At 33.2% G+C, this 23,588-nt stretch overlaps 2 protein-coding genes across 5 annotated transcripts; both read right to left on the reverse strand.

The window, feature by feature from the left end:
* Positions 1 to 935: 935 nt before the first annotated feature.
* LOC115989776 (cycloartenol synthase) lies at positions 936 to 11,281 on the reverse strand. 4 transcript variants are annotated; one of them, XM_031113639.1, is made up of 18 exons: positions 10,875 to 11,281; positions 9,333 to 9,518; positions 8,917 to 9,006; positions 8,402 to 8,596; positions 8,222 to 8,306; positions 7,765 to 7,931; positions 6,796 to 6,984; positions 6,456 to 6,569; positions 6,103 to 6,225; positions 5,895 to 6,017; positions 5,727 to 5,825; positions 4,880 to 4,936; positions 3,301 to 3,347; positions 3,071 to 3,214; positions 2,687 to 2,864; positions 2,532 to 2,612; positions 1,778 to 1,861; positions 936 to 1,253 (listed from the first exon to the last, which is right to left on the reverse strand). In XM_031113639.1, exons 1-18 carry the CDS (start codon positions 11,121 to 11,123, stop codon positions 1,140 to 1,142), a joined length of 2,325 nt encoding a protein of 774 aa, XP_030969499.1. In that variant the 5' UTR covers positions 11,124 to 11,281; the 3' UTR covers positions 936 to 1,139. The 4 variants fall into 4 exon arrangements, with proteins under 4 accessions (XP_030969499.1, XP_030969500.1, XP_030969501.1 ...); XM_031113640.1 differs by having other exon boundaries at positions 6,796 to 6,980; positions 7,761 to 7,931; XM_031113641.1 differs by lacking the exon at positions 2,532 to 2,612.
* A 6,497-nt stretch (positions 11,282 to 17,778) lies between these two features.
* LOC115991370 (receptor-like protein EIX2) lies at positions 17,779 to 19,464 on the reverse strand. The gene has a single exon (XM_031115071.1). It carries the CDS (start codon positions 19,462 to 19,464, stop codon positions 17,779 to 17,781), a length of 1,686 nt encoding a protein of 561 aa, XP_030970931.1.
* Between the last annotated feature and the right edge of the window lie 4,124 nt (positions 19,465 to 23,588).

The raw sequence follows: 23,588 nt of genomic DNA on the forward strand, positions 1-23,588 counted from the left end.
AAAAAAAAGGATGTTAATGCAAATCTCCTACATACATTATGTATACATAAAATTTAGGTCCAAGAGTGAGAATGAGTATTACTAAAATCCAAATACAAAAAAAATAATCGCCAGAAGCCTTGTAGTTGAATTGGCATATCCTCATGCACAAAGTGCTTGGGAGTCTAAGAGGGAAGAGACGAGAACAAGTTATGGGATTAACAACATGTTGTAATTATTTCTCAAAAAAAAAAATACTTAAAAAATAATCTAGTAAAAAACTTCAGTTGAACTGGTGAGAGGACTAATTCCAAACAAATAAATAAATAAAATACAATGATAGTGTAAGCCAAACTAATAACTCCATAGTTTCCACATCAATCATCAGAGGACTAGATTCCAAACAAGAAAAATACAATGCTAGCGCGTGTATGCCAAACTAATAACTCCATAGTTTCCACATCAAGCATAAGCTAACTAGATTCCAAACAAAAAAAAAAAATACAATGCTAGTGTATGCCAAACTATTAACTCCATAGTTTCCACATGAGTCACAAGAGGACTAGATTCCAAACAAAATAATAATGATAGTGTAGTGCCTGTAGGCCAAACTAATAATTCCATCTAGCAAGTAAATTAACAACACTCATTAACATTACCCGACGAAGCGCAAACACCCAGAAAACAAAAAGATAATAGGATTATCACAAAAGAATCCGTCCCCAAACTGCAATCCACACAGTAAATGCAGTACTTTTCAAATCGTTTGAACACCAAATACTTTTCTAAGGAAATTTGCATCACTTCAGCATTTCAATGCCTCATAGTATGAACGCACATCATACCTACCATTACCATTCAACATCTACCTCATGCAATTGGGGCCTTAAGCTAGCATTGGGACTTTTACAAAGGCTCACTTACGTCCAATTGGCAATAATGTAAGTGGCCCACAATTATAAAAATATTTGGATTATTTTTATTCATTAATGGTCATATACATAGAGTGAAAATTTTAGGAAAACTAAACTGTTGAGAGCAATAGTAAAAATACTCGACAACAAATATTTTAGGGTGCCTGCAAAAGCGACATTTATAGAATACAAACAACAAAAACTAAAACTAAAAAACAAAGAGGAAGAAGGTAAAAATGACATCATTTAGGGTGCCTGCAATACTCGACAACAATATTCTCCAAGGGCCCAAATAGGAAAAATGTTTCGGTATGCAGCATAGCTGATCATACAATTTTTGTTGAAAACTCCCATGATCTCCTGTATGACAAAATGCATAAATTATTAACACATACATATAAGGTATTGATAAATAACTTTCTTGAGCAGTTGCTGGTGAAATAAGTTGTTTTTAAAAGATTCTTATGCTGTGTGGTCTAAAATACATGAGCAGACAAGCCAAAGATTTACAATATTTATCTTTTCTAGTCTATAAGAACCTAGATATCTAAAGAAATTAATGGTCTAGAGAACCTATAACCTCCATATCATTCATTTAACCACCTCTAGTAAAAATATCAACAACAAAGTGTCAATACCAAAACTTTGGGGTCAGCTATCCCTAGTAAAAATATGCTAAGAATATTTCTATGTTTTACATGTTTTTATCTTGGTGTGATTTATTTCTTAGTCAAATTTATGTAATAGGATACTGCATTTTTAAAGCCATAGAAATGGACTGTTGGTCTGTTCCTGCCTTTCCTCAGAACATAATACAACTGCACATTCAGGAAATATTTCACTTTGATAGGAAAGAAAAATAGAGAAACAATGCCTAGGTTTACCTCTTGTGGAAAATCTCCATTCTCCATTTGAGAATTTATTAATAACCTTGCTGCACGATGCAATGGTGTTGAATCTCTCTCAGCCTTTCAGAAGAGAGAAAAAAAAATTCAATTATTAATATCGAGACTAGAAAAATTATACAGCAGGTGATATAAATTTCTGTTGGGAAGAAAAAAGTATACAACCAGCTTGATCTCTTTTTGCCTGTCCTTATTTTCTGGTTTTTATTACTTTTTTTTTTTTTTTAAATGAAACTGGGAATGCAATCAACCAAAACTGATAGTTACTTCAATTTTCAAATTATGAGAAATATGGTGATGAATGTGTTTTTCATGCAAGACACGATTGGTGAAATTAACACAAATATTACCTGTGTGTATCAAAGTATTAATTATATAATGTATGGATTTTTAAACATTACTGTTCAAAAATCCCATTAGTTTTCACAAAAGTGAATTTCCACTCTCAGAACCTATTTCTCTGTGGCCAAATGTCATTGAGTGCAGGAAATGTATGGAATTGATATTTCATTACCAATATGATGTTGAAACTTTTCCTTTATGACTCTTAAGTAGGCAAGCATGATAATTCTCTAGTTTTAATAACCTTACTGCGAGGAACTTTAGACAGATGGGAAGATGAATTCATATTATCAACCAAATGCTAAAATGAATTTGAAAGGTTGATTTGCACCAAAGGCAAAAAAAAGAAGGGATAGGGGGGAGTTTCCAAATGATTCTTCACCAAATGTACCTGACCAGCATCGATGAGGGCTAACATAGCCCATCCGGTATTGACAATATGTGGCCTATTGTCCTCGAGATTGGTATACACCTGTTCAAGAAAAGATTAAGATGGCCTGCATATGGGAGTTACAGAAGAATATAAGAATTAAATATAGTACCAACCTTGTTCTGACATGATAGGTAACTTTCTCCCCAACCACCTGAAGCAAGCTCTTTGGACAACAGATAATTGCATGCTTTTCGGATGCTAGAGCAATTGTTATATGTCCTTCCAGCAGCTACCAACCCCTTTATCCCAAACCACCCACCATAGGTGAAGCAGACTCCCCAGGATCCATACCTATTTAATTATTTTAGATTAATTGGGTGCAAGTAATTTCATAACTGTTCAAAGTTCAAACAATTCCAAGATATACAAGTGACTAATTACATTAAGCTCAGGCACTGATACAAAACTAAAGTGGGAGAGAAATTAGTGACTGATAATAACGAAGACATTCAAGCAAATATGCAGAATATAAATAGAAAAGTAATGTGAAAGCAAACCAGGAGCCATCTGAAGCTTGTATTTTTTCAATGAACTCTGCAGCTTTAGCAATACAATTTTCTATTTCTTCCCTCCTATGCTCAGGATATAATTTCTTGAATAATGTAAGTGCTTGAATTGCTGCTGACGTACACTCAACATATCTACATAATCACTTCATTTAACATCATATTAGAATTTTTCAATGAAAGTAAATAGAATTACAAAATGAAGTGTGATGAAATCTTACGGATAATCAATCACAATATCACCAAAGGTTTCAGCAGGATTGATTAACTGAAAATTGATGGAGACAACAGACATTGCAAATATAATCTCAGCATCTTTCCAATAAACTTGCAGCATAGGATAAAATGAACTATACAGCCAATTACAAGATAAGAACATGGAGTTTAGGATTACATAACTCGACCACTGCTGCAAAGCCACCACTTAAAAGCAAGAATGGCATAGTAAAGTATCTTCATTTCACACATCATCCCCTTATCCCCCATTCAAACCCGAAGAAAGGCAAAGAAGAGGGAAAAACACATGAATATGGATTACAAAGAGCTAGATTTTAATTTCTAGTGAATTTCCAACTGACTGCCCTATAAAAATGCGTGTGACTCAACCATAATTTCAAGGGCTAGAAACACCTGCCGTGTGTGGATAAATTACTAACTGATATGATTTCTTTACCACATTCCCTATATCTAAAAAGAGCTCATCAAATCATAATTAAATACAACCATAAAATCATTAGAAATTGATATGGAGTTGCCAATGAGCTCTAGCTCAAAAGGCACCTCCTTCCCCGAAAGAAAGGGCAAAGGGTAAGGCCATGGTTTCAAAACCCACTTAAGTGCACATGCAAACTTAACAATCAAAAAAGAAACTTATATAGAGTTAATCATCACATTGATCCTAAATTTCCCAGGTCAAAACACCATTGCTCTATATCAACTTCCTAAAATCCTTTTTTTTTTAGATTGATAAGTCTACACAAACACCCAGTGAGTTTTAAACCTACGTTGTTGCCCTCCACCATTTCTTATGGGGGGATATGGTATCATTAGAGCGCTCATTGACCTCAATTCCCTACAATCCCTAATCAATGTCATATAATTTTCAATCAACGTAGTAAAGTATAGACTACGCAAAACACACCCACACACACATCTATATAGGAAGTCATCTGGGCAATCAGTGATTACCAACCAGAGCTAACATAGGAGCCATGAGCTGAGTCCCATGACATGTAAGACAGTCTTTTACTCTGGAAACAAGTATCATTGGTAGACTGTTAGGATGCCAGTATCTCATCTCAGTGAAAATTCAGCTTTTTTAAAGTTTGTGAATCAAGGTTATTTTTCTGAACTAAAAATCCCTAATGAATTTTAGCCATCTCAATTCAAGGGGTTTCCATACAATGAAATTCAAGGTGGAATAGCTTCTAAAGTGTCATTCCAAACACTGATGGTTTTCCTCCAATGGATTAGTATGAATCACAATATTGGTGCAGCCAGAAGTCGCAAAAGATTCTAGGGCTGAATTATATAATATATGTCTAAGAACATAAACGAGGAAAAACAATTCACAAGTAATTTACAATTTTTTTCTAAGTGAAGGCTAAGCCTAAACATTCATTGTATTTGAGTTCAAATATCACTGGGAGAACAGGTCCAGCTTAGTCATGAAGCTCTTAATAAGGGGGTACTTGGCAATAATTCAAACTTTCAAGACATAGCAAATTCATGGTAAGAAGAATTATTTAAAACTAAAGGTGAAAGTAAAAGAAAGAAGCCTTAAGAAGTTATAATAGTTACCTCCAACCACTGGTAGGATCTAGTTAATTCATAAGTTGCAAAGCCACCATCAGTATTCTGCAGTGATCTAAGAACATCCATTAGAATGTTTATAATTCACCAGCTACCGAATTGCAAAACTAATCTGCTAACAATACCAGAGACAAGCAAACTAAACAAAAAAAAAAATATCACAACAAAATGGAAGAACAATAAAGTCAGGTGCACATATCATGCAGATGTATGATTCTGGAAAGAGTAATAAAACATTAAAAACAAAAAAAACAAAAACAAAAAAAAATACCCAACATGCTTATAACCAAATTTAATACTCTGCATATCATCTAATCCAATCAACCAAGACTCTTTAAGGCATTCATGACGTTAAGATATGTGTAAGAAAAACTATAGAGTAGACAAACTACATCCTTTGTTGGAGGAATTTCTTTTCCTCTTCCACTATTGTCTTCTGAAGATATCTATCTGAATAAAAAAGAACCAGAGGTGTGAGAATTGTGAACTTCAGAGTAATGTCTACATTTTTCAGAGAAAATCAGACAATAAACGTTCAGGTTAATATTTTCATCATTTGTGAATCAATGATAAATCCTTGGATGTTCAGAGTTCAGTACTGCCAACACCTACATTCTTTAAATACTTAAATATTTAAGCAAGCCCAAGCTGAAGGCACAATTAGTTGCCATCAGTGAGGGAAATGTACATATAATAAATTACTCTAGTTAAGCCAATTACAAGAATCATGAGTAAACTATTATGTCTTTTTTCAATCTGTTAACATTTTTTTTAAAACTTGCTATGTCAGATTCCAACTTTGAGCTTCTAAAAATGCAACATATCTAACAATTACCTGTAAGGAAAGGAGAACATTTACAGCATCATATAACCGCTTCACATCTAACGACTTCCCAACTGTTTCTGATGGGAATGTTGATAGTAATAAAACAGCCTGCACAAAGAAATAGATATCAGAAATTTTTTCCATTATATAGTATGGAACTGTTTGTTCTAACTTTACCTTCAATCCTTCTGCAGTGCAATCAGAAATAGGCCATCCATGATCTGCAGTTGAGAATGGCCAAGCACCTTTTGAAATGTGACGATACCAAAAATTTAGATCTCCAGGACAATCTTCTAAGACCTTCAAAGCAAACCACAATTGGTCATGAAAATATGAAAAGAATAATTTTAAGATATAATAATAAAAAAATTCTGCAAAGGAGAACCTGTGAATCCTTTATGTAGTCATGTGCTTTTCTTAAAGTTGCTCCATATTCTTCAGCAATGTTAGTTGATATAATCGCTTGAATAGCAAAAGAAGTATCCCATGATTGACTCCCATTATAACCCTACATCAAAATTAATACAAACACACAATGTACAATTCTCAATATTTGAGGTAGTGAAACATAATCATGGGCTCTATATACTTCATTGAACAATTAAAAAAATACTAAGGGCTTCCCCCCACAGAGAGGAGGGGGAAGAGGGGGGGGGGGGGGGGGGGGGTACTGAGAGAGAGAGAGAGAGAAATGCTTGTTAAGTCAGTTAAAAACTGTTTAACAGTAAATGTCTGAACCTGCATTTTCATGCCATCTTCAGCAATCCACAAATAATCAAAGATTCTGGGAAGATGTAATTTGAATGCCTGTGAGTTTGGATCCTCCACCCAGCAACAAAGCATATTCAACACCTGCATCATCCACAAAATACAAGGCCAATAGCTCAATGGAACTACCAACAAGTACAGTGAGTGCCTTTGAGTGAAGGTGTAGAGCTAAAGAAGCTAATTAATCTAACTCTTCAATTGATATTATGTTTGAATGACTATCAACCATTTTTCCTCATAGCTTCAAATTAAAATTTTCCAGTGTCAAACTTTGCTCTCTAGTTCTCTCTCACATCTTAAAAAAAATTACCTTATTGACAGGCCCTATGCATATATACCGAGTATTTTCATCTTCATAGTGGATATGCTGCATTACAGTTTGTAGAGCCTTCTCCCTCAATCTTTTTGCAGGCCAACGCATAAAAACAGGTTCATAGGCATAGTATAGAGATCCCCAGAGGATATCCTGAACCAGTGGATGGGGGTAGTATAGATCTTCCTAACAATATTTGTAAAGCAACCCATGTAAGCATCAACAGACAGTGAAACATGACAGAAGTTGCATATTAAATCTTATTTTGAATCAGATGTTCTATTGCATATTAACGTATCTATGAACTCAAATTAGCTCATTGTCTAATTCAGTTATTTTTTTAAGACCAATGCAGAGAGTATGTTAGTAAAACTTAAGAGCAATAGTCATATAGTTAAGCTTACATTCACATAGCCCCAAAAAATAAGTTAGCTTATATACAATAGACAACAAACCTAAGATATGATTTTATTTTTTTTAATTAAAAATAAAAACAAAACCTTGATGGTGTTGGAAAGTGCTAAAAAGCTAGCAAATTGTAGTAAGCAATAATGATACTCTGGGCACCATAGGGTTTTGATACATATCTGTAATTGATGTGACATTTTATGAACTCCACATTTTTTGATACTATGGATAATGGTTTTGAATAGGAAATCATGATACAATTTGGGTTTGGGACAGAAATGGGTTTGAAGTTGACCCTCTGGGAGCCTGACCAAACTCTGCAGTATTGATTAATATCTTTTCACAATTCTAAATCTTGACACAATCATTATTACTTATACAATATCAATTAATCTGATACAGAAACTATTTTGAAGTATCTTTGAAACCTAGTATTTGAATTATTTTTCTGTGCAACAGCAAGAGCTTGAAAAGAGAATAAAAAATATTATAGTGTGGAAGGGTAAAATTTAAATGTAGAAAAATTAAAGGAGAAGAAAAGGTATAATTTTTACCTACCTTCGCACAAAGATTGCGAGCCTCATTCCAATCTATCTCATGATAGGGAACCATATAAAGCTCCTTTCGCAAAGATCGGATTGTGGACGTGATAGGACCGACAAATCTTTTCCCATATAAATAAGACATGGGCAAATACACCATTCGGCAATGACACCACATCCTTCCTATTAACAGAAAACATGGAAATTCAAAACCAAGAAACTGATGAAAAAGCCATTCTACTGCAATTAGCAACCCACTCAGTTGACACTCATGAATCAAAGTTCTTCCTCACAAATTTTAACAGAGAATATGCAGATTGAACAAATTTTAAGTGATATATAACATTTTCCCAATGTTTTCTAAACCATGTTAGTAAGATTTTTAAACCGTAAGCAATACATTATACTTTTTCCTTGACGAAACTGAACATACATTGTGTTAATGGTATAAGAAAGAGCAGTCAAATAGAGACCTGGATGACAAGGAAGAAGGTAAGGGAAGAGCCATATTTCTGGTGGCAGTGGATTATTCCCAGACCATTCATACACTCCAAGTACCTGAAACCAGAGAAAATCAACCACAAGTCAGTTGATATTTTCAAGGTATTAACTTCTTTGGCAATATGTTACAAAAAATAACACTAAGTTCATACTGAAAGCCACATTTTCCCCCATGAAGTGATTGCAGTGGCACCACCATGATCCAAGATCCATTTCCGTGCTTGTTCCATTGCCTCTAATCCATCCTCAGCTCCTTCACCAAGCAATCTCAAAGTAACATAATTTAGTGCAGTACCAAACATGGTGCTTGGGCCCTCAATATGTAGACCCCAACCCCCATCTTTATTCTGCAATTAGAAGAGTCACCATTTCAAGTTCTTTTTTTCATCAACAATATTAATACTACCACACCCAAAGTAATTAGAAGTTTAGAACAAAGCTCTATTGAGTTTAATTCATAACGCTTTCATCAATCATATAAGCAATTTACCAAAGTATGAGGAATAAAATTATTAAAAAGGTTTCCGCAAAATTGAAGACAAAAAAAAATAAAAAATTATTAGTAAGGCAGTTATCCCTTTATTAACAGTGTGACTAAAAGTGAAATTCAATGTGGAAAAGGAGCATTATATATAAAACTTTCTATGTTGCGAGAAAATATTCTTGCCTGATGATTGTACAGATATCTGCAGATCTCGCATATATGTTCGTTTGATAAGACGGTATTGAGTGCTCCAGTAATTGAAAGAGTAATCACCTATTGCATTTTATAAGAAGGATCACACTTCAAGTCAGCTCAAGATAACTTTAGAGGAAAAATTCAAGAAGTGAAAGAACTTCATTTTTCTTCAGTGGTTTTTTCCCCCCATTCCTTGCTAAGCCTTACAAGACCTCTTCCAGTTCATTTTGCGAATCAAACAAGTTTTCAAATCAAATATGCTAATCTTATAACATGAAACTGTGTGCTTTCAAATTCAACCACAATACATAGATTAGTCCACTTTTACTACATAAAATTATGGGATTGCCTTCTTTTTCCCCACTCTTATGGAAAAAATTCTGTTTTGTAGGTTTCATCCTTACCAAACCAGGAATTAGAAACATGGGACCCCCATAATCCCCTGGCCAGTGACCATCATGTGCCTGAATTGTTGAGTAGAAATTGATGGCCCTTTGTAATGTGATTGTTACCGCCTCCTTTGTGAGTTCTTCTGTATCTTGTACTTTGATTTGTGGTATAGTAGAAAAAGATGGATTCTCCTTTGCAAACTAAATTTGAGAGGAAAAAGTAAAGCAACATACTGTGAATCAATTAGTACAGAAAGAAAAATAGAAAAAACCAAGTCAATTACAAATTTCAATATGTTCCCAGCAAAAAGTAATTGCCTAAGAATAATATGACCTCAATTTAATTCACAATATATACATTAAGACAAACATACCCAGTGCATCTAAATTCTGATTTTAAAAAAATGTAAAATTGCATATTCTTTCTTAAGCATTAGTTTCCAGAAAATTGATAAATGCCACTAACAAAAAATTCAAATACTAAAAATCATTTCATACACAGTCTACATTTTCTTTTCTTGATGATTACAGACCCACTTAATATATCATAGAATCAACAAAGATTTATAATTGTTATCAAACAGAAGATGTTCCATGAGCTCAGAAGAAGAATATGATCCCACCTCAATTCTCAATTTCTCAGTATATACACATATACAAACACACCCAATCCATCTAAATCTGAATTGAAATTTAAAAGTATATACAACCATTAGCTTCAATTAACGTGGGAATCATAAATTACTCTATGACCAAATTTCTGGATTAAAGGCCCTTCAGGGTGCCCATTGTCATACCACAAGTAGATTTCAGTACCAGGCCCCACTAGGAACTTGAGATGAGGCCTGAATAAGTCTCTTGAGTTTTATAATTTTCCACCACCCCCATGAACAATCTTAAGGGATCTTAAAACTCCAGAGACTTTGGCCCTTAAGTTGATACAATTCTATCCAAGGAGGTAAGGAACTTAGACAAGGTGATCCCTTATCTCCTCATCTTTTTGCGCTTGGAATGGAAGTATTCTCTTGAATTCTACAATGCAAAATCCAGGAAGCAGTGGCCTTTAAATTTCATCCAAAATGTGAAAACCCCACTTCACAACTGGTGGTTAGAATATGATAATCACAGACATCACATCATGATCTCGATTCAATTGTCGACACATACATAAAGACAAACACACTCCAAATCATCCAAATCTAACAGAAAACTAAAGCTTCATATAACCATTAGATTCAATCAAATTGAGAAATGCCACAAACAAAAAAGTTAACCAACAAAAAAAAAAAAGCGAAAGCCCCACTCTTTTCTTGGTAATCACAGACCCCATATCATGATCTCAAATACAAAAACACCCCAACTCATCCAAATCCAAACAGAAAAACCAAAACTTCATATAACCATTAGATTCAACAAAATTGAGAAATGCCACTAACAAATAAGCCAACAAACAAAAGTGAAAGCAACCCATTTCGCCATCTTCACCATAGAACTAAAACAAGCAAGAAAGAAAGAAAAATTGAACAGATTTAGGATAGTGGGTACATGGGACCAGACCTGAATGCGCATGAGAAGGTCAGAGCTGTGGCGTTTCTCGAACCGCCGATCGGAGAAGCCACGTCGAGCATCTTCGATCTGCTGAAGCTCTTCTGAGGTGCCTAGCTCTGGGTGGAACTCCCAAACTTGACGTCCCAAGTGACCGTTCAAAGTTCTCAGCCACGTTTCACTGCCAGTACTGCCACCACTTTCATCATCATTGTTACGTTCTTCTCTCACTGTCTCTGCACCGGTCTTGAGCTTCCACATTCCACAGTTGCTTTGAATTTGCTTAGCTTTTCAGTGGATCAAATGAGATAACTTTGAGAGAGAGAGAGAGAGATGACGATGGAGATCATAGAGTGGACACTAGACAGGACAGCCTATTTTCCCTCGCTTCTTACACTTCAGTTGCACGCGAAACGATATAAAATGTTATCCTAAATAGTAATAGATTATTATTGGCTGTTTATATAACTTATTATTTTTATAAAAATATTATATTATCTTTTTATAAAAATATTATAGATTTATTACATAATACGGAGAGATTTCAAATTACGTGCAAAAGTTATAAACATAGTTGTCTTTTCCTTTTTCCCTAAGAAAAATCATTTTTCTTTTTTATTCTGTCCTTTCTCCGACAAAAATACACGTGGTTCATTATTTTATGATTTTTTTTGGAATTCGTAAAGTATTTATTTTTCAAATAAATCTCGTGAATACAAATAGATATGTTTAAAGAACATATATTATGAAGAATAGTATAATTCTCATTTATATTATTTAAATATTATTGATATATATAGTTATTTTTATATTTTGTTAACTCTTTACAAAATTTTGTAAAAATATTACTAGGTAGAAAATGTAAATTGTTCAAATATTTTTTAATATTTTTAATTAATTTTTTATTTTTTATATTGGTTTTTCTTTTTTTTACGATTCATTGAATCTAAACTCTTTAGATTTTGTACTCAATAACTTACTTTGATGAATATTTATAATATGGTCCCACATTTGACTCCAAATTTAAGAAATAAAAATATCTAAAAATAAATAATTTAAGACACATATGCGCAAATTTGGACTTCAATTATAGAATCTAATTAAATTTTCTCTAAACTTTGTCTATTAATATATACTAGTGTGTAACCTCGTGCATATGCACTGATATATTTAAAAAAATCACAATTACATGTATATAATTTAGAATCTAATTAGATCTAAACTCTTCTATTTTTGCATTTAATAATTTACTTGCCACAAAAATTAAAAAATTAAATGGAACACATGCGCAAAATTGAACTCCAATTATAATTCAATTTAGAATCTGATTGAATTTAGGCTCTTTAATTTTTGCACCAAATAATTCACTTGAAATGCAAATTTAAAAATTAGATGAGACACATGGTGCAAAATTAGACTCTAATTTAGAATTTAATTGGATTTTCTCTTAGTTTTGACTATTAATTAATATATATATAAATATATATATATATATATATGACTTATAAACTTGAATTGTTTTTAGTTATACAAAAAAAAGGCTCATAAATATAAAAATCATTCAAAAAATATATTTTTTATGATTTACTTATATTGGACTCCTCTTTTTTACACTACTAAATTAACTCATTTGACACAAAAATTAAAAAACTTAGATTAAATGGGACACATGGCACAAAATTAAACTCTAATTAAAATCCAATTTTTACATTTTTTTTTTTTTATGTGAAATCCAATTTTTACATTGAATTAACTTACTTGACACAAAAATTTAAAAACTTAGATTAGATGGGACACATGGCATAAAATTAGACTCTAATTTAATTCCAATTGGAAATCTAATTGGATTTTCTCCCAACTTTACCTATTATTATTATTATTATTATTATTATTATTATTATATAACTCATACCAATGCATGGATGCATTTAAAATTAAACGGAATTTTTATTATAAAAATATAAATAATTAGCCAAATTATTTTATATAAAAAAGTAAACATAATTAGTCACATATTAAAATTCTTACTTAAATTTAATACTACTTTTGATCATTTTTTTTCTAACTTTTAATAAGATAAAACGAGTAATGATTTTTATTGAGTGTATGCGATTTTTTTTTAATAATTTATTAATATTAGATTCTTAGTATTTTGCACTTATTAACTCATTTGTCACAAAGATTAAAAAAAAATTAAGTAGATACATGAAGCAAAATTGAATTCTAACTTCTAATTCTAATTAAACTTTCTCTAAATTTTGCTTATTAATATATAAATATATATATATATATATATAGATTTACACCAAAAACATATTATTATCTTCTCTTGATAATAAATAACAATTATCATGAAATGGACATTATAAAGTGAAATTCTATTATATTTAAAAAATGAAATGCACATGGAAAAAAAAATATATATATATATATAATATTTACAAAAAAAATTTCTTAAAAAATAATTTAAGTGGGGTGGATCATGCTACAACACCCAAATTCTAAAATTTCAAACTTCTAATTTTTGGTATCAAATAGTAACAAACTATCAAAGTATCATGCCAAAGTCCAAAGACATAATCTGATAATCATAAGTAATTTGTATATAAAGAAGAAGGAAAAAAAATTATCAAATTCTGAATCACGCAATTGTCACAGTTTTCTCCAATTTTTTGTTTGGGGATTTTTTTTTTTCGAGCCTTATTTAAGATTAAAATCATCATTTAATTCTATGAATTAAAGTTCCCAAAGCCAAAAGAGAATCCACGGCTTCTCCTCTAAATAGAGAGAAAATGGCATTGGACACTTTCCCAATACATTAACTGTGTCAAATTTCTACTTACCCAAACATGGTAGCCACAAAAACTTTCTATAAAAAATAAATAAATAAAAACCCTCACTTCTAAGTTCTAACGTCACACAAAATAACCCCAAAGGCCAATACCAATTAAAAGCCCAAGTAAGCTCCTAGTCCAAGGCCTAGCTACATACCCAAAGTTCAAACCCATTTAAAAATTAAAATACCCAAACCTAAACTCACATTACATTAGGCCCAATATTAAAAACCCATATTGAAGTCCATAGTAACCACACCAATGCTAACGGTTTATTTTATCTTTTTCTTTCTTTTCTTTTTTTAAGAAAATAATTTTAATGAACACCATCGAAAGGTTTTGGGAGTTTACGTAGTTTTAATTTGACAGAATATCTTTCATTTATCTTTATTTCTCAGAACTATTAATTGGAAAAAAAAAAAAGTATAAAAAATAAAATTGTCAATCATTAATTGATGTAATTTGTAAGCGATTTAAAGAAAAATAATGTTACCACTTCATCAATTATCATAGCACATGCAAAACTAATTATTCTAGGGTAAACAAGTCTACACTCTACAGCCACTTTGCTGGTTGAGATTAAAATACATATCAAATTATCAACCTCAACAAATATTAATTATTGAAGCACAAACCTAATCACACTGTAAATGTTTTGTGTTGGAACATTTTAATATTAAATAATTAAAATGAGAAAATGTTATAACATAAATGATAATCTTGCAAATCCATTTACCAAGGCCTTGGCAAAAGATAGAGTCTGGAATACATCGAGGGGGATGGGACTAAAGTACATAGAATCATGAGCCATGTATGAGGATACCCAACCCAAGGACCAGAGATCCTGAGAATTGGGTTCAATGGAAAAAACGAATCATATAATGGTCGTAAGAAATGCACTATTTATTTTTTTAAATTATTTATTCTGTAAATAATTTTTTAATTGTTCATCCCTATGATGTAAGTGCATTTATCCTGTAATGTGGAGAGGTTGAGTAAAAAACTCTTAATGAAATTTGTAGCTCGTATGAGTGGGGTGTCAAAATTATAGGAGCACCCTTGACAAATTTCACCTATGTGAGTGTGGGGGTGGGGCCGCTCCCTATGAGATTTGGACTTAATCTCAAATACACTCATGAAACTGGGATCAGCACATGGCCGTAAAGTGCTAGCTATAAAAGCTCATGTCAACACCTGGGTTGTTATGTGTAAGCAGTGATGCTTAATTTCCCTAAAGCAGTCCTAGTTCAAGTCGGAGACCACTACGACTCTGGAGTTGAGATCGCTGTTTTATTAAGTGAAGGTTCAATGCAGAGCACACCTTCATGATGCATAGTGACCCATCTTTACCTGGTAATCTCTCTTTAACTAAAATTTAATATTAAAATGAGTGGGAGATTGTTGGAACATTTTAATATTAAATAATTAAAATGAGTAAATGTTATAACATAAATGTAAAGATGTGGGAGTGAATATGGAAGATGAAGAGTTGTGAAAATGTTTAATCCCACATTGAAAAGGAAAGAGACTATTTTATTCTTTTTAATTGTGGTGATTAATGGGCTAACATGAATTGTCTCAGATATTGGGCTAGATACGTGCGCAAGGGGGAGGTGAAGAGTGGAGGTATCAAAAATGGAAATGAATATCTCCCAGAGAAATTTATTCTGAGTCGAGGCCTACACAGCAACACCTGGTGTGAAAACAAAATGATTAAGATGGCGATATCAAACTGGACAGAAATTAAAACAAAAATAAAAAAATAAAAATGAACTAAAGAAAATAATATGTTTGAGAAAGGATAATATTTTTTTAAGATATTGGAATGAAAGATAAATTTAGTGTAGAACTTATTTTAAACAAATAAAAAATAGAAAAAAAATAACCTTCTTGCTTAATGAATAGTCAATATTGAAAGAATAAAATTCTATAAAATATAAAAAGAATGACAATATTTGTTGTGCTAGCACGATCTTTTATTTTATTTTGGGGAAAAATGCCCACACATCCCCTAAACTTTAGAGTAGTGGTCATTACACCCCTTGAACTTTTATTTTGGCTAATTTACTCCTTCAACTTTACACATCTGCCAAATTACTACCTCTGTTAGTTTGCTGTCAAAATTTTAACAGAAAATACACGTGAGATGCACATGATGCTTAAAATACCATAATAAAAAAGATGAGAAGAAAAGAGAGATCAATGGTTAGAACACCACTGTGGCATCCCTACCGCCGGGGCTGGAAGTCTTTGTTCTGCCATTTATGGTCCCACTGCACCGTCCAGCTGCAAATATGGATCTCCTGTTCAATAGCCATCATTTTACTGATATTTTCATTCTAAATATTTCCCATGATGCCTTAGTTTCGAGACCCTGTTTTCCTACAATGAAGCATGGTTTACAAGGATGGAATGTTGGACTTCCAATTCTTTTACCCTTGAAGCATTCTCTGGGCGAATTCTTTGGGAGCAGTAATCAACAACCCCAATAGCCAAGTCCACCATCTATATTAACAATCTTTACCAACCCAATAAAGAAAACTAGCCAAAACGGTAAAACCCACATCCAATTCTAAATCCCAACAACACCGAATTCTTCAAAACCCAGAATTTTTGTTTTCAATTAAAAACTTAAAAACAAAAAAACTCCGGATATTTGGGTTTCTAGAAAATCCCTAGGGAGCTTTAGCGGCGCAATCCCTCATATCTAGATCCATTAGAACCTTCTTAAAATTGAAAACTTGTTTTAGAGATTTGAGACTTTTTTTTGGGTGTGTCTGGTGTGGATCCATATTGTGATTGAACGACGAGATGGCCATTCTGATCAACCGTGTCTCCCTCACTCAAAAAACAGTTCTCTCCTTTGTTTCACGTGTGTCTCATGTGCATTTTCTGTTAGAATTTTGACAGCAAATTAACAGAGGTAGTGATTTGGCAGAAGTGTAAAGTTGAAGGAGTAAATTAGCCAAAATAAAAGTTTAGGGGGTCTAATGACCACTCCTCTAAAGTTCAGGGGGTCTATGGGCATTTTTCCCTTTATTTTATTTATTTTTTCTTTTTGAGCAAGCATGATCTTTTATGAAACAATAAGTCTTATGATACAAACACGTTCACAACTTTTGCTACAATGGTTAGGAACTTAGAGTGATCTGTTGTGATTTTTTATTATTATATAATTTAATAATTTTGGGAGAGGATTTGATTTTGAATCAATAGTTTTCATGTATAGTTTTTCTCATAAGATACTCTTTGGAACATATATTAAATGCTTTGAGAAGATAATCATTTTTTCTTATAAGTCTTCTTCTATGGTTTTTCAAATAGTAAAAGGCACACAGCTTTCATTAACTTTGACTTTTCTTTATCGAATGAAAAAAAGTTGGAGCATATTGTATAATAATTATTTGTAAATTCCCCAAATTATTTCTTTTAGATCGTAAAATTTTCTTCTTTTGTTAAAAAAAATTAATTTATATTTTTTAAAGTAAAGAATTATGTGCTATATATATAGAAGGTTATGGTTTTAATTTGTATTTCCCCATTAAAATCAGGGGCAAAACTACCGTATGAGGTTTTTCTTTTTTGGGTGGGGGTCTAAAATAAACAATAACATACTAACAACAACAAAACAACTAACATTCATATATGATTGAGTTTTCATTAGCTGAAGATGTATTTTTTTTATTTTTTTTCTTAGTGAATGTTGCTATCTTCTTTAACAAAAAAAGAAAAAAAAAGAAAAAAAAAAGAAGAAGCTTTAGTGACCCAAAACAAATTCCCGTTCTTATCACAATATACTAGTAGTAAGTAAATTTTTTTTTTTCTTTTATTCTTTTATTTGCTTACTTCACTAATTTTTGTAGAATTCAATGGCAGCCTTCAAAGATATGGAAACTAGATATTTTTTTACAAATTATGGAAACTAGAAATGGGCCCAAACAATGACAGCCAAAAATAGAGAAAATATTATTACTAATTAGCTTTGAAGTTGCCTTTGCAATCTGGCCATAGTCACTCCTCCAATCACGTATAGCTGATCTCTGATATTGTTCAAGAACTTGAAATAGGATAATCGCCATGACCTATTTAGTAGTAATGTGCCACAAACTCCCCAAAAACTGACGACAAATTAATCCAGTGGTTGCACTAACATAAAACCCTCGGGTTATAAACCCATCTTTCTCATCTTGCATAGCATCTCCACTGCTTCCATTCACGGTTGAATTTTGAGGTGTTTCTTCACCCAAACAATTCGTTGGAAGTGGGAATCCACAAAGATTTGGGTTCCCCTCATATGCAAAGGCATTAAAGGTGCTGAGTTGAGTGCCTGTTGGAATTCTGCCGGACAAATTATTGTTTCTCAAGTTCAAGGAATTCAAACGATCAATAAGAGAAATGGTTGAAGGAATTTCAACGCTCAGCTTGTTATCAGATAAATCCAAGACTTCTAATGAGTGTAATAGCCCAATATCTGAAGTGATTTTTCCAGTCAGCAAGTTTCTTGAGAGATTCAAAGAAATCAATCCATTAAGCATCACAATTTCTTTTGGAATTACCCCAATTAATTTATTGCATGAGAGATCTATGCTCTTAACTAGTACAAGATTATTTCCATACTTGTACTCTCTTCCTTTCCACATCCAAATTGTAACCTCAACATATCTTGAAGACAGTAATTCATATGAATGGTTATTGGCTGCATTGGGACTCTTTGTATTAGTCAAGGAAATAAGGTTGTTGAGGCATTTTGGTATACTTCCTGTGATTCTGTTCAAAGTGAGGTGCAAAAGTTGAAGATGCGTTAGATGGCATAGATGTGGAGGCATTCTTCCGTAGAAGTGATTGGACCTAAGAAAAAGGACAGCTAAATTTGGATGGCTTCTCCCTAACCACATCGGTATCAGTCCTAACAAGCTATTGTTTCGAAGATCAAGAAATATCAACTTTGTGCAATTTTTCAAGGTTGAAGGTAGTTCCCCACTAAAATTATTGTTGCCTAAATCCAGTGTTTCAATCTCAATTAAGGAGCCCATTGAACTTGGGATTTTCCCATAAAAATGATTGTTTGCCAACTTAAGAATTTTAAGCCCTTCAAAATGCATCCAGCAGTCAGGAAGCTCTTCTAATAATCGACTATTGGAGAGATCTAGAAATTCCAAACTATTATTACTGGCTTTACATAAGGACAAGGCTAACTTTGAAAACGTATTATTAGAAAGATTCAAATGTGACCCTTTAAATACAAATGGTGGTATTTCACCTTCCAATTTATTTGAATGCAAGTTAATGATGAAGGGAAAGGATGACTCCAATAGCAAATTTGGAATGTGTCCATTGATTTTGTTCCCAGACAGATCTATGTAGTTCAAGTGAGTTGGGAAGATCCAAGATGAATTGGATAGAGTATTTGAAATTCCAGATTTAGCTAAATCAAGCCAATAGTAATTTTTTTGAGTTTGAAGCCATTTTGGGAAATGAGGGAGTTGACAAGTATTCATATATAGCTCGTCTAACTGAAAAGGTGGAACCCAATTAGAGCTGAAGTTGAAAACCAATGAGTCACTATATATTTGTAACCTCCTCAATTTTGTGAGCTTTGAGAAGTGTGCTTCAGAAATAACACCTTCAGATGGATTACCACCAATATATAATATCTCTAGATTAAATTGTTTTCCCAAACTTTCATGTATTGTCCCACTTAATTGATTTTCTGAAAGGCATAATTCTCTCAATGATGGAAATGTTGTGAGATCAGGAAATGATCCCATAATGTGATTGTTATCTAAATACAATTCCTCTATTGAGTGGTTTGCACACCAAGTCAAGTTATGAACAATTCCTAGAAGTTGTTCACTAAGATTGTTACTTGATAGAGACAATGTTTTTAAATTACACATTCCATTGAAGCTTTTTGGTATCCCACCTTCAAACTCATTATCATGGAGACTAAGAACCTCAAGAGAGTTTATTTTGCTGAAAGATTTAGGAATTAAACCTTGAAATTGGTTATCATAGAGATAGAGTTCGACAACACTGGTATTGGAGTTGGACAATCACTCTATTACTGAAGATGACAAAGTGAGATTGTTAACAGAGAGATCGAGGATGTCAAGAGAGGAAGAAGAATTAACATGGGGAATTGGAAAATTATTTAGAAGACTACAAGAGTACAAGTACAAGGATGTCAAATACGGCAGTTTATTCACAACATGGAGCCAATTATTGACTTTGCTTAGGTTAACAGTACTCATGCAAAGGTATTCTAAAGAAGAAAGTTGAGGGAGCCACTCTATGTTTTCAGATTTATTAAAATGATTCTCACCAAGATCAAGGTACTGCAAGTTGGAAAGATTCCCAAGCTGAAAAGGAATATTTCTTCTGAAATTAGCATTATAAAGGTCAAGGTGTCTTAAGTTGGAGAGAGAACTAGGGATGGCAATTTTTGCCCGACCTGCGGGTACCCGGCCCGGTCCGACCCTAATGGGTCGGGTTTTACCCAATCCGATTAGGAATAAGGTCGAGTATTTTTTATAAAAAAAAAAAAAAAAAAAAAAAAAAAAAAAAAACCTGAAGCGGGTCTGGGTCGGGTCTGGGTTTTATCAAAAAAATCTGAAACCCGACCCGGATAAAACCCAGTTTCCCTGAAATTACAAAAATACCCCCTATATATATATAGCTATTATCTAACCCTAAATCCCTCATTTCTTCAACAGCAACTCACGCCTCCCTCAGTCCCTCCTCACCCTCACCACCTCATTTCAGCTCACTCACTCTCAGTCACTGCCTCACGCCTCGCCTCCCCACCACCATTGAAATCAACTTAACAACAAATCCAAATGAACTCCCACTGAGTCAATTAAACCCACCACTCTGAAATCAGCCGAAATGGGTTTCGGTCAGATCGGTCGAACCGTTTGTGAGAGAGAGAAAGAGAGAGAGAGAGTGAATCGTTGATGAAGATTGAGTCTAGATGGCGGTAGATGGTAGTGGCAAGCGGCGGTCACAATTAATGGGTGTTAACCGACAAAGAGCTTGAAAGAGAAGAGAAAGAAAAGCTAGCCATGGAGTGAAGAGAAAGAAAAGTCTGGCCATGGAGTTCCGATTTTGAACGGTAGGGAATGGCGAGTTACGAGTTGCGAAGAGAAAGAAAAGTGGGGAACAGTGGTGAACGGCGAGTTGTGAAGCATGAAAGTCTGGCCATGGAGTTCCGATTTTGAGGTTGAGAGAGAAAAAGAATATTGAAAAAAAAAAAATTAACTAAAATAGGTAGAAGAATTCTAAGTTTGTATTGTTTTGGATTGTAGTGTTTCTGAGTTTGTATTGTTCTTCTGGATTGTAGTGTTTGGTTGCCCAGAACATTCAAGAAAAGCTGAGGAAATTTTTTTTTGGTTGGGCCACTATTTGGGTCACGAATGGGCCCAAATTTGGCAAGGTTTAACGGCGCCTGCGGGGCCCATGGGGCCCGACTGGGGCGGGTCCAAGCCCCGGAAAAAAACCCGTTTAGTAAACGGGCCGGGTCCAAGCTGCGGGTCTTGGCCCATGGGTCGAGTCCGGGTATGGAAAAACCCTGCCTGAACCCGACCCGTTGCCATTCCTAGAGAGAACCAATGCATTTTGGGATTTGGGTATGATTAAAATCATTGTAACTCACATTCAAAAATGTCAAATATTGCAACTCACTCAAGAAAGGACTTAGTTTACCTCTCAAAGGTTCCACATCCGAGATACTGAGATTGAGCTGGGTTACGTGGCCTGTTTGGTTGTTACAGTGGACTCCTCTCCATTTGCAACAATCTTCTCTCCCCACTCTAGTACTCCAAGAAGAAAGATGGCCATAATCATCAATAAGGTCTTCCTTAATCTTGATAAGTGCTCATCTCTCACGCTCTTTGCAGCTGAGGTTAGCATCTCCCACACCCCAATAATTTCCAAGGGCTGGTTTCATGCACAACAAAAAGAGAAAAAAAGTGAGGAGAAGTTGGAGGGAACTTCCACCCATGACCCATGATTAGGATGAACATAGAAGATCAAGAATGTGATTAAGATAATAAGAGCATTAACACATAAAAGGTGCAATGTTAAGCTTGTTTTAGGAAAAGACATCTTAGCACCATATATAAAGCCAAACTAGACTCGTCGACGTAGAATAGGAGGTCAGACAATTTAGCCCGTCTAGTAAGCCATATATGACAATTCTGAAATTTCAATTTTCTATCAATCAATTTACATTTTCTTCAATTAAAGTAGACTATAATATCCATTAAAAAAAAAAAAAAAAAGACTAAAAACGTATATAAGGGGACATGGCAAAGTTTTACAAATCCACCAGGCCATATATGGCGAAACTGAAGGCTGGGGTCCGACAATCTATAATCTCTGCAATTAAAGTCATTGCATGCAAACATATATAGGGTCCGTTTGGATTGAACTTTTTGTTGTTAAAACTGAAAACTGAAAATTGAAAACTGAAAGTACTTTAGCAAAATAATTTTTAAATGTGTGAATAATATTGTGAGACTCATTTTTAATATTTTTTAGTGCGTGAACAGTGATGAACAGTGCTGCTACAGTGCTAGTTGTCCCCTGGAACACGTGAAGTGAGGAAAAAAAAAAAGTGGAAAAACGCAGCTTTGGATTCAGCGGAAAACGCTGAATCCAAACGGCACCATAATCTGTTTGGATACAACTTATTTTTGCTGAAACTGAAAACACTGTAGCAAAATAATTTTTAAATATGTAAAGAGTACCGTAAGACCTATTTTTAATATTTTTTTTTTTAATGAAGTGGCTATGTGTCTCATCAACAGTGCGTGAAGAGTATTGTGAACAGTGATAAACAGTGATATTTGTCTCAAAAAGTAGAAAATGTGTGAAAAAAAAAAGCTAAAAACGTGAACGTGGATCAAAACACTCACATATTAGGATACAATAACAGTTTTCAGTTTTTTTGAAAATACATATGAGTAAAAAAAGTATGAAAATACGTGTATTATTTAAAAATTGAAAATTATTGCTCAAAATCAGATACCAAACGGCCCCTAAGTCATTGCAAAATGTTATGAACCGTCTTTTATCAACTTTATTAAGTTAGATGTCAAAAAAAGGTGTATTGTGTGTGGTATATCTTGCCTCACACTCTTTTTTTTTTTTTAAAACCTCTGTTAAGTTGGAATCAAGACTTGACACTATAATGTGTATTCTACTTTAATATGAGTAGAAAGTAAATGAAATGCCGAATTTGTTATTATTTTTTTCACACTTGATGAAATACGGATTTTTTTTTTCACACTTGCTGCAATTTTCTACACTCAACATCCATATTTCCATGCACAAAGAACACATTTTTCCCCCCAATAATTACAGTTAAAACGTTGTAGTATCCTTAAAGTCATTTTTGTATTAATACCAATAAATTTGGGTAGAAAACACCTTCAAAATTAACAATTACGCACTTAATTTCATTGAAGGGTCATGTTAACGGATATTCTTAGGACAATTGTTAATAAACCATAATAGAAAAATTTTAACATCACTTTCATGGAAATTAAAAAAAAAAATAAAAAAAAAAAACTGTCAACAATATTTATTATTTTATCACTCTCTCAATAAAATATTTTTAAAAATAGCTCTTAAACTAATGCCATAAGAGTAATGATTAATATTTCCCTTCTTAACAATCGGATAAAAAGTACATTGTTTAAGTTTCTCTTAGAAAAAGACATCTTAACACCATATATTAAAAGCCGAACTATACTCATCAATGTAGTAATTCAAGAAAATTTAGCAAGCCTAGTAGTAAGCCATATTTGTCTATGCTGGCATTTCATTCTTTTCATGATTCCATCAATCAATTTACGTTGTCTTAAAATCAAAGTAGACTATACAAATCCAA

Source organism: Quercus lobata, chromosome 5, assembly GCF_001633185.2.
Source record: "Quercus lobata isolate SW786 chromosome 5, ValleyOak3.0 Primary Assembly, whole genome shotgun sequence".
Classification (NCBI taxonomy): Eukaryota; Viridiplantae; Streptophyta; class Magnoliopsida; order Fagales; family Fagaceae; genus Quercus; species Quercus lobata.

What these genes read in the sequence shown, in the direction of transcription:
- LOC115989776 (XM_031113639.1), bottom strand. Translation starts at nt 11,123, where the DNA reads ATGTGGAAGCTCAAGACCGGTGCAGAGACAGTGAGAGAAGAACGTAAC. An exon ending in CTCGCAATCTTTGTGCGAAG is followed by an intron (nt 6,985 to 7,764) that starts GTAGGTAAAAAT and finishes AAATATTGTTAG; the next exon opens with GAAGATCTATACTACCCCCA. An exon ending in GCATAGGGCCTGTCAATAAG is followed by an intron (nt 6,570 to 6,795) that starts GTAATTTTTTTT and finishes TGGATGATGCAG; the next exon opens with GTGTTGAATATGCTTTGTTG.
- LOC115991370 (XM_031115071.1), bottom strand. Translation starts at nt 19,464, where the DNA reads ATGGGATCATTTCCTGATCTCACAACATTTCCATCATTGAGAGAATTA.